This window comes from Chaetura pelagica, unplaced genomic scaffold (genome assembly GCF_000747805.2).
Source record: "Chaetura pelagica isolate M959 unplaced genomic scaffold, ChaPel_1.0 scaffold105, whole genome shotgun sequence".
NCBI lineage: Eukaryota > Metazoa > Chordata > Aves > Apodiformes > Apodidae > Chaetura > Chaetura pelagica.
The window spans coordinates 3185450-3196506 of NW_009953393.1; the positions used below are offsets into that span (position 1 = coordinate 3185450).

General features: G+C 34.0%; 1 protein-coding gene across 1 annotated transcript in view; it reads right to left on the reverse strand.

Moving 5' to 3' along the window:
- The window catches only part of NBEA (neurobeachin), a 516495-nt gene that overhangs the window by 364807 nt on the left and 140631 nt on the right, over positions 1-11057 (reverse strand). The window contains exons 13-15 of the mRNA XM_009998372.1: positions 5593-5701; positions 3051-3203; positions 2116-2284 (exon numbers count right to left, since the gene is read on the reverse strand). Of these exons, the coding sequence (XP_009996674.1) occupies positions 2116-2284; positions 3051-3203; positions 5593-5701 (431 nt within the window). The remainder of the gene's footprint in view (positions 1-2115; positions 2285-3050; positions 3204-5592; positions 5702-11057) is intronic.

The window sequence follows — 11057 nt, forward strand, 5'->3', positions numbered from 1 at the left end:
GAGGACTTCATTAATTAAAAAACAAAACAAAACCCCAAAACAAAAAAAACAACCAACCAAAAAAAAACCCCAAAGAAACAAACAAAAAAAACCCAAAGAAACCAACCAACCAACCAAAAACAGACCCCAAAACCCAAAAAGAATTACAGCAGTAACAAGTAGACAACATTATCAAACTCAAATCTGTCGAGTAATTTTCCAGGACTCTAGGTGTAAACGTTTGACACCTGGAAACATTATCTCCCAATGGCTTCTCATTCATCAGTCACAGATGCAATGTGCATATTATAAACTGATCAGCTGAGTTTTTAACATCCTCAGTGAGGTCAGTACGGTTAGCTTGCCTGATGGTAAAACGGAACCCATGCAGCATGACAGTGTAACCCTCAAAAGAAGACAGCTCTGAAAGCATGAAGCTGGACAATGTCAGTCCCAGGGTAGGATTCAGCTCACCCTAATTTCAGGCATCTACAGTGTAGTGGTCAACACACGAGACCAGATTTTAACTTGCCACTGAAGTCAATGGAGATCTAATCCATACAGGCAATGGAGTCTAGAAAGCAATTACTGCTCAAATGAAATAGTTCTCAAGGTTCTGTCAACTAAGGGTAGGATGCAGCTTCCAAAACATACTTATCAGTGTGATTTGACATGCCATAAAGTATCAAAAATCTCTACAGAGTACAAACAGATTTGACAGAGGATGACAGGACACCAATATCCTTCTGAGAGGCAGGTAGGATAACCCACAGAGACCAAAATGATGGTAGAAACGTATATTCAGGCAACTGACTCCTGCATTTATAATCAGCAAATATCTAGCTCAGATGGAGACATGCTCATTGTGGTACCAAAAATGATCTTAATTAAATTTTGGCAGAGAGAATCCAGAATCAGTGCAAGTGGAAAATACATTTCATCACTGACAAAAAGTTTCACACTAATTAAGTAACCACCACGGTTACTTTTCATAATCTGACGACACAAACTTTTCATTCAAACAAAAAGAAACACAGTGTTATTTTGTTAGGTATTTTGCAGAGAATTTTAATAATTGTATGAAGAATACTATTAGTCTAATATTATACTTGAAAGAACTATAAATGAGGTCCCAGCTCCAACAACAGCTCTTCCTGTGAGCCTCAACAAATTACAATTTAACTGCCTATTACGATACCTAATCTAAGAATTGTTCCTTCCATTTATTAAAAAAAACCCCAAACTTGAAGAAACCCCTATGCAAACAGCTCACATATAAATGAAGAATTATCCAATAAGTCATACATTATATATGTCACATTTTTAAATATTTTTGGATATGTGACAGCACTAAAATGTCCCCCAACTGTTCAATTTTTCAGCATGACAGTAATGGTGACAGAAAAAAAGATAATTAAGAAGTTCTCTTATACCAATTAATTTTTAAGAGCCTTTAACCAAATCCTCCTTGCTTTACATAGGTAATAGCTAAATGTAATGACATTACAGCTGGAGTCTGCAGGATTAGAATGATTTGATAGTCTGTTTAATACGCATCTGTTACATGCAGCATTTATCCTGTATGAACGATAGTATTTTGTTGTTGCTGCCATTCAGTCCTCCCTGAGCTAAGCTAAATGGATGAATATAAGAAAAGTTAAATAAACCTCTATTTTATATTAGCGGGGAAAAAAAAAACAAAAAAACCTGGAACTACAGCTCCAGATATCTCAGGAGTGAGAAACAGAAGTCTTCACTCTGTTTTCAAGGTCAGTTAACACTACCAGTCATTCAAAGTTCACAAAGCTGTATTTGGTTTCTGAAACACACTTAACATTTCCTCTCTGTTACAGAAGAAGAAACAGTGATTTTAATACACATGCTCAAATAAGTATATGGTATGCAAGTAAAGAACAGAGTTGGAATCTTCTGAGAATACATATAAATATAAGGATTACTATCAGAGATGCATTATATACCAAAAAGTCCTTGCGTAGTCCTTCTGCTGTTCACCACTGGTACTGATTATTGCCATTGTCTCCTTACCTACAGACCAAAGGAGCTTTCACCCATTTAAATCATACATCTTCCTATACAAGAAATGCTTATGGTTTCTTTCTTATGCACTGTACTTACCCAATCCTTTAGGAGTAATGCCACTGCTATCAGCAGGATTAACCACCCAGTAGTAGTATTTCAGTGTGTGCATTAGCTGCAGCACTGTTCCTACTCTGCGTATGGTGTTATAAATCGTAGCAGTTCCAATGAATTCAGCTGATAAATAGGTATACAAAGACAGCTGCACCTGGAGAATGAAACAGTTACCCACGTAAATGTATATTAATAAGATTAATTTTTAGGGCTTTTTTAGGATTTACTTTGGATATTATATAGAAAACTAAAAACTAATAAAACAACTTTACTTAGAGTGGGGATAGGACGGATCTGGAATGACCTTCAGAAGTCCCTTCCAAGCAAAACTTTCTCTGATTTATGTCACAATAAACATACTGGATTGTGTTTCTGTTTTGTTTTGGTTTTTTTATATATATATACAAAAAGTATATATTATCAGAATTTACGACCATTCCACTTTTCACTTTGGTCCACATTCCTCAACTGGGATTATTTAGAAAAACAACTAATTCGATATCACCAGAAATGTACAACAACTTTCTATAGCTTTTATCAAATTTAAATACATAGTTTAAATTAAAATGAAAGTTTATGTGAATAGGTAAAAAAAAAAAAAAGATATATATATCCCACTGTTTACTGCCAATTAAAAATATATACTTTCATGCTTTTCTTTAGGAAAACGGTTTCAGCAGCAACTGAAAAAGGGCTGGATTTTTAGAAACAGTCATTTGATAGAATTTAAAAAAATCTTGGGCAAGAATGTAAATGCTTTTAGAAACCTATACAGATTTTGGAGAATATAGTTAAGCAGGATATAGATCTCATGATTTAAAAAATATTTTTATTACTATATTTAAAAATAATAACCTAAGTATCATGGTGTAAAAGAATATCTGTGGGATAGTTGTACAATCATTCAACAGTACAAATACCTTGGCAGGGGTATGGATCCAGATTGCAGGATTAAAAAGGATGTGATCACATAATTGCTTTAGTAGAGGTGCTCCATGAGACAATCCATCCAAATATTTCGCAAATGACAAAAATTGTTCCAGAACTGCTCTAGTTATATGAACTCTAGATGACTGGGGAAAAACAATCAGAAAGAATAAAGAGAAAGAAGATAAAGAAAAACCTTCTTCCATACTATACTCACAGCAGAAAGATGAAGGGATATTTTCATCAGGTTTATCTTTACTAAATATATGCAACCTCTTATGTTTTTATGTCATTGACTATGAAAGGAAAGTAAGAAAAAATATCAGCCACTTATACATTCCAGTAATATTGACAGTCTTTCCAATGGCTAAATTCAACAGGTTAAATCCTTTTATTTTGTTTTTGTTTTGTCTTACTAAAATCCAGTCAAGATTTTCTATTTTACAGCACAGTGCCTTGAGAACTTTGTCTGAAGTAATTAACTCTTTTTCAGTTAAATTATGTGTTTTACTGAAATTGGGTGTTTCGGTATGTAAATACACATTACTGGTAAACTTGCTTTTGTTTCTTAAATATGAGTAGGTATTTGAAGGATTTGTGTTCAAGGTTTCCTCAAATTTCAAGAGACTCCTTTAGTTTCAGAGCATGTGCTACAAATCACTGTTGAGAGCTGCTCCTATGCAATAACACAGCATGTGAACTTTGTCAAACTTCTTTACATAAGTTAACAAATGGAACTAATAAGAAAAAACACTACACATCCTTCTCTTTGCCTTCTCTAAAAAATGTTCCAATTACTTTTATTGCTGTAAGTACAATCTGGGAACATGCAGATCTGTTATGTTTTGAAGTTAAGTCCATTTGTCAGTAACACAAGTTCAGCCTGGATGCTGAGTTTCCTTTGGCTTGTACATCCCAATTCACAATAAATAGTCTGCAACTAATAAGAACAAATATGTTATTTTGTAGTTAAAGTCAGGGGTAAAAAAAAAAAAGGTGTGGGGGGGAGGAAGCTGTCTCTCCTCCCTGAAGCATTTGATCAAATGCAAATGAACAACAGATAATTTACAAATAGTAAAACTGAGCCTAGCTACAAAACTAAAGGATTTTCTCCTGCCATGTGTGCCAACTGAACATAAGACCATACTTAAAAAATAAAATACATCCTTTTGAAAAACTGCAGCTAAGGAGAATACAGCATATACTGTAAAAATTATGTTGTGACAGAAATCAATCAAAATCCTTTAAATATTCACATACCCTGAGTTTAATCATTGTAGCAGGTGTTAATTAGAATACTATGCAAACTTTTATTTTTTTAAAATTTCATGTACAACGTTCTAAATATATGTATTCAATATGTGTAAACCACAGTGTTTTATTCAAGAGAAAGGGACTCCAAAGGGCTCACCAGCCTGCCACTGTATAACTCACAGACCTGGAGGTAGCAGCTTTATAAATTAATTCTGGTTATGTTACAAGAAAACATAGCATTGAAAAAAACCTCACCATAGACTAGCTCTTTGACGTTCTAAATCACACCTGCTTAGTATAAAAAACATAGAAGCATAGAAAATTGTCTACTTTTAGGTATTACTTCAGGGAAGGTAAAGTCTTTCTACTATAAGAATGTATTTCCTTAGCTGAAAACAACATAGGAAGTAGAATGAGAGAAATTATTTATCATCCTTTTTCAGAATTCAGTACATGTTTAAAGGTGACATTATAGTTATTTAATTTCACCATTGGACAACAGAAAGCTCTGGTCATAACTTCTCAAAGGATTGCAATACTTACCTCATGCTAATGAAATATACAGTAGCAGATATTAAATAATATCAGAATAATGAGATTTAACCATAAAAGTATTAATATCCTAGTACAGTAGTTTGGTTTCAGACTATTAAAGTACAATAATGACAGGGCTTAGGGCCAGAAGGCAGTAATGCTCCTCAGAAAAGCATCTGAACTGAACCTCAGTTTTGTGATAACTGCTCATCATGTCTGAAAACAAGCAAGTAAAGGGAAAGTCCCTTGGTTTTGTTGAAATGAAAACATTTTACAGTTTCCTTCTGCAAAGGACAGGACAACAATTTCAACAATTTCAGAACTAAGCCACAGAGGGTTATCTTAGTTTTTACTACCACATACAAAAAAAAATAATTTTAAACTTAATTTATGACACATCTGTCTTCTACAAACTGGAAAAAAAAGAACTTTCCTTAATAAGAGTTTGGGGGACAGAGTGCAGAAACACAAATGAATATATTAAAGTGATTCACAAACAGATCTAAAGTAAAACTAAAATTAGACAAACTGGATCAACTTCAGAAAATTGACCCTTTGAATATTGACATATAAGAGGATAAGGAAGATTAAAAGAATACTGTAGACAACTTGTAAGTATTACAAATCAAAAATACCTTTATCACAAATAAATTCTATTCCACCAGTCCATTGAGCTAAGTGACTGAAAATATGACACGGATTGTAGAAATACTAAGAACAAAGATAAAATAACCCCTCCAAACATACCTTTTCAAGGAGGTAGCCAATGACTAGAAAGCCTTTTCCACCAAGCATTTGTTCTTGCATGGCTACTGAACTCTTAAGAAGTTCAACCAAGAAAGCCAATAGCGTGGCACTGCATGTAAAGAAGAATTTTTTCAGATTACATTTGTAGAAGAATTGATCTGTTATATTCTTAATATTCACTAGCTATTAAGTGAACAGATAGAGGCTTAAAGTGGTGAAAATTCCTTGAGATAATACAAATCTTACTTTTTATGGCAATTTTTTGTCCCAATAATTGCTCACATATTACAACAGTATAAGTGGGGATTCATATTCAATTAGAAGTGCAAAATCATTTTGTCACCTCTCCTGATTTGACCAGGACTATCCCAAGTTTTACACATTCAGTCCTCTAACTTGGAAGAGGCAGGAGATGATGAGTGGGATCCAGATGACAGTGCCAGAATGATGCAGGCAGGGGCTGTGACAATCTTTTATCATCCAGAGAAACTATGTGAAACAGCAAAATTTGTAGCCACCAGGTACATCATCATCCCCCATTTTGAGTCCCTAGAGTCACTACTACCATAGAAATAAGGCATAAAATGGCTGAACATGCATGTGGACAATGATGCCCACCACAAACCACAGTGGAACTGCAGCAGGGTGGAGAACCTTCCTTATACATTCTCCAGACAAAGCATGAGAATAATATCTAGGCCTGAGAAAATAAAGGCTAAGAATTACTTTCATCCAGTTAGGAAAGCACAGAGAGACTACAGAGGCCATGAGGAAATTTCCCAGCAGCCCATCTCAGCAGTTTCTGTAAGTGAGGTGTTCAGAAAGCACAGGGAGAAGGAAAAAAAGTGTTCAAAAAAGGTTACTGTTTAGAAACAGAAAAGATATTAAATACTTCAGGGGGCAGACTCAACAAGAAAGTGAAACTAGGTTATGAAAATCAACAGAAGAAACATAACAAGACATGGTGGGAGAAAAATCACAATTAATTCTTGGGTGGTGGGAGGGAAACAAAAATACTCTCATCTGTTGCTGAATAACTCAGAGGAAAGGAAGAAAGAAAGAAAAAAACAACTACATTTATGACAGAAAGATAATATTTTAAATTATTTTTCAAACATAACAAAAATGTAGATGACAGAATGCATTGTATTGCATATACAATGCATATAAAAAGTCGCATACTTTCTAAAAATAAAATAGGTATTACAATTCCTAGCTGTATGGACAATTATTTGCAACCATGAAGGTTTTCACACTGGTGGTAGGCACAGGCAAGGGTGAAAACTGTGGCTGTTGCAGCTATGAAAAAGTGAATTTAAGAAAATGTTCAACCTGCATTTTATAGATTTCAATTTTACTGATAGTATATATTCAGGTAAAGGTTTGCTTGCTCCCCAAATACAGTATTTTACCTTAAAGAAATGTTGAGATTGGTGAATCCATCACAGCACCAACCAATAGGAAATGTGCTGAGGAAACAAAATGTATTCTATTTGGTGAGCAAGGCTGCCATGCGAAAATTACACCATGAAGGCAAAGTCCATGCTATGAACATGAAATAATGCCTTGTTTTGCTTCATTGTTGAATGGTCACAATACAGTCTAAGATCACATACAGAATGCTCCACAGAGTGTCAGCAGCAAAAAAACACAGATAATATCCATTTACAGTACTTCAAAGCTTGTATCAGCCCATCAACCTGTCAAATCAATTTCAAAGTAGGTTGTATGCATCTATCTTTTCTTACCCCGAGAGTTTCTACTGTATTTGTCATCTAAAATAAGATACTCATCATTTTTACTACATGACAATTTATAAGAAGCTCATGTAATGGCTTGAAGATTTACATTAAAAAAAATAACAGTTTAAAGAAAATTCCATATAGATGGTGTTTATTATAATCCTTCATAAGTAATCTTATGATTTAGGAAGATAACCCATTATGCATAAAGTTCAGAAATTGTATACAGCTTTGCAGGATTAGGACCTAAATTAAAATAATAAATATTATTAATATTATATTGAAAACAAACCAAAAAATCTTAAAATGGATGAACAGGGCACCAGACTTAAGTTTAAAATATTCTACTTCCACTTGTCCAGGTGATTTATCAACCCCCTTCTCTTTGTATGACAGTTTATTTGTCCATTATAAGAAACTAGAAGTAAACTCATGGGTTGGAGTTATTCTTACCTCATATTAATACAATCTCCAAGCAAATACTAGAAACCCTGATAGGACTCCAAATACAAGTTATAAGTCAAATCAACACCCTAAAAATAAACATTTTTCTGTCTTTTCAAGTGCACATAAAACACATCAGTCAACACAGAAATAAAAAGTGGCAAGTTGCTACTTAATCATGCCACAAACACTGAAACATACAAGCTGGTTCTGTGCAAGACAGACTGAACCAATAAAGGTTACTGATTCAGATACAGATAGAGCCCAAATATAACTTTTTACATATTAACAATCTTTATGCAGAGTATGGTTGAACTGATTAATTCTGCCTGCCCACATTAACTCTGCAAAGAACTACCTTAGCTTTACAAAGTGATGTCAACGTTTCTAGTTCCAGGAAAACTTACTAATTCAGCCCATACTTTTGTGAATGAGATATACCTTTCCCTAAGTCCAAAGTGGCTTTTAACATCTATCAAACCAGACACATAAAGACCTGAAAAGCCAGCTTTGCAGAGTCAGCTCAGGTCTGCAAGCAGTAACTCCATCTTCTAATTCGTCTGCACTATCCAAGATTGCCATTAAAGTAGAGTTGACTGGAGTATATGGTAATTCAAATCTTGGGATAGCACATGTGAATACATCATTACACTTTACACCTTCAAGCACATAAAAATTCCAAGTACTAGAAAAAGCAGATGTTAAGGAGGACCACCTGGCAGTCACACAGAGGCACAATGAAATTTGAGCTGAATATTGTATAGGACCACATTATTTATTAATGTTAGCACCATAACTAAGTGTAACTAGTAGTCTGTGCACATCACCACACAGGAAATCAACTAATTAAAAGATCTATAATCATTTACATATTTCAACTAACACTAAATTAGACAAAATTATTATGTCTTCTGAAAATATAATTTATTGCAGGACAAATTTTTTCCAGCACTTTTCCATTCCTAAGAAGGAGGAAAAAAAAGAGGTTGCAGATCAAAACATGAAGAAAGATACTGGTTTTCCAATGGTTATGATATTGCTTACTCTGTAACTAGCATATTGTAGAGAAAGTATGTTTCTGAATACTCTTAAGTTAAAAACTGAAGATTAAATACAGTGTTCTCAGCATACACTGTCTGACTGGAAAATGTTCTTAAGGATGCTCTCATGTCTATATGTATTTATTATATTTGTGAAGTGCATACCTTTACAATTCAGGCACTTATGACTCATATTGTGAAGCTACAAATACCACCTAGCTTATTTCATTCATCCAAAGATGTATATATAAAATAACTTTTCAATAGTTCATAATTATTTTTCAACATTACAATGCTTCAACATCACAATCCTCAGACAAGAGTCAGACAATATTACCTAAATAAAAAATATACTACAGATATTCACAAAAACAATGGTCTCTGTAGAATTCTAAAATAACACTTCCTTCTTCATTAAAAAAAGGAATAACGACACACACAAAAATACTTATTTTTCACTGCCCATTTAGAGGTTACAAAGTATTTATGCTATGACAATCATTGAACAAGAAAAAGTCACCTTTGTCAAATTCTAAACTGACTGGTAGTTCCCCCTAAGCAGTTACTGATGTTTCGTGGAAGTAAAATACAGGAAAATTTGAACTATTCTTAAGAAATTCATTTCTATTACTTGCAAATGAAGCATCCTATTAGGAACATCAGTCATATATCCAAATAACTCAAATGACAAAGGTTTTGGAGACACAAAGAAAATCTCAGAAATCAAACCTAGGATAAAAGCAAATTATTTTTTTTCTTTTTGTGTGTGGTGTGTTGGGTTTTTTTTGTTGACTTTTTAAAAATCACTACATAGATCAAGTTCTCTAGTCTATTCTTTCCCAATATAATTTTCTCTGAAAAATTTACCTTAATTACCTTAAGTTTCTTGATTGTATATTACAAAGTTATTTGGATTGTGCTTTACAAAAGGCATTTTTAACTACAGTTGGTATGTAGCTATAAAGATCTAAGTACGTTGATTAATAATAGATAAGTTCACTTAAAGATGTGATGTAAAAGAGAATGATGCATGTGTTCATAATTCCATGTGTATTTCCATCCTCTCCAAAATAACACAAAACTGTTAATAAGATAATTTTTGAAAACTAATCTTACTGTGTACAGATAAAGTGGTATTAAGGAAACTCATACAACAATTGATATTTTTAAATAAGCAAAAAAAATCCTAAGGTACTTGCCCATTCAATTAAAAATGCAATACTGGCTCTATTGAGATAAATTATTACTACTATTGTGATCATCATTATTACTACTACTAAACCTCATTTGCTGGCTGCCCATTACATCTCATTGTTAGTGTACAGTTTTAAATGAGTGGACGATTCATTAAATAAATTGCTACTTCTTCAAAATATTTACTACATTTCATAGTATGGAGTTAGAAATCCTCAGAGAGAAGCACTACCAATATATTAGCAATATATTTTGATGCACAGAAGATGCAAGATGATCTCTGTTCCTTCAGAAAGAAAACTAAAGCACAAAGGGCAAGAATGGATTTCAGGAACTGTTTTGACTGCACTTATAATACAGGTTAGGAATACTAAAAGGGATTTTCATCCAGGTATATTCACTGCTAAAGCATGAAATTGAACACTTGTGTATGTCTTAAGGCAGTCAACTGCTCTTCCACTACATTACTAACTACTCATGTTTATGCAGTCATGGCCACAAAAGCCTGTGAAAAGCCTAAAAGCCAAGAAGGGCTCCCCTGACCTGGCTGGAGGTTAAGATAAACTCAGAGCAGAACAGATGCAGGCAGATGGTGGGAATGGACAGTCCCCACAAGCTATGGCTGTGGCAGCTCTCTAAGCTTCCTTAGCTTCCACTTCTTTCTGTAAGTTTGCTGGACAGATGGGGGAAACTACTTCCTTTTCTCTTTGTCGCTTCTTTTTCTCATAACATACGATGAAGACAGTAAGAGGAAACTACTAAATGTTTCATCCAAACTGATGTCACTAAACATAAGTCAAGTGAATAGGTGAAGCATGGGAGAACTAGAAAGGCAAGCCACTACACACTCTGCCTATGGGCATAGTATTTTGAGACACAGACTCCAGTCATAAATTAGCCACACTTAATAGTTCCTGCATCTTCTGGAGTATATGGATGTACCATAGTTTGGGAGTTTGCAAAGGATTCCACCACCTCATATAGTGACTGTATTTTCATTATAAACCATGCTCCAGGCAGTCTGATTTTCAAAGTCACATTCCTG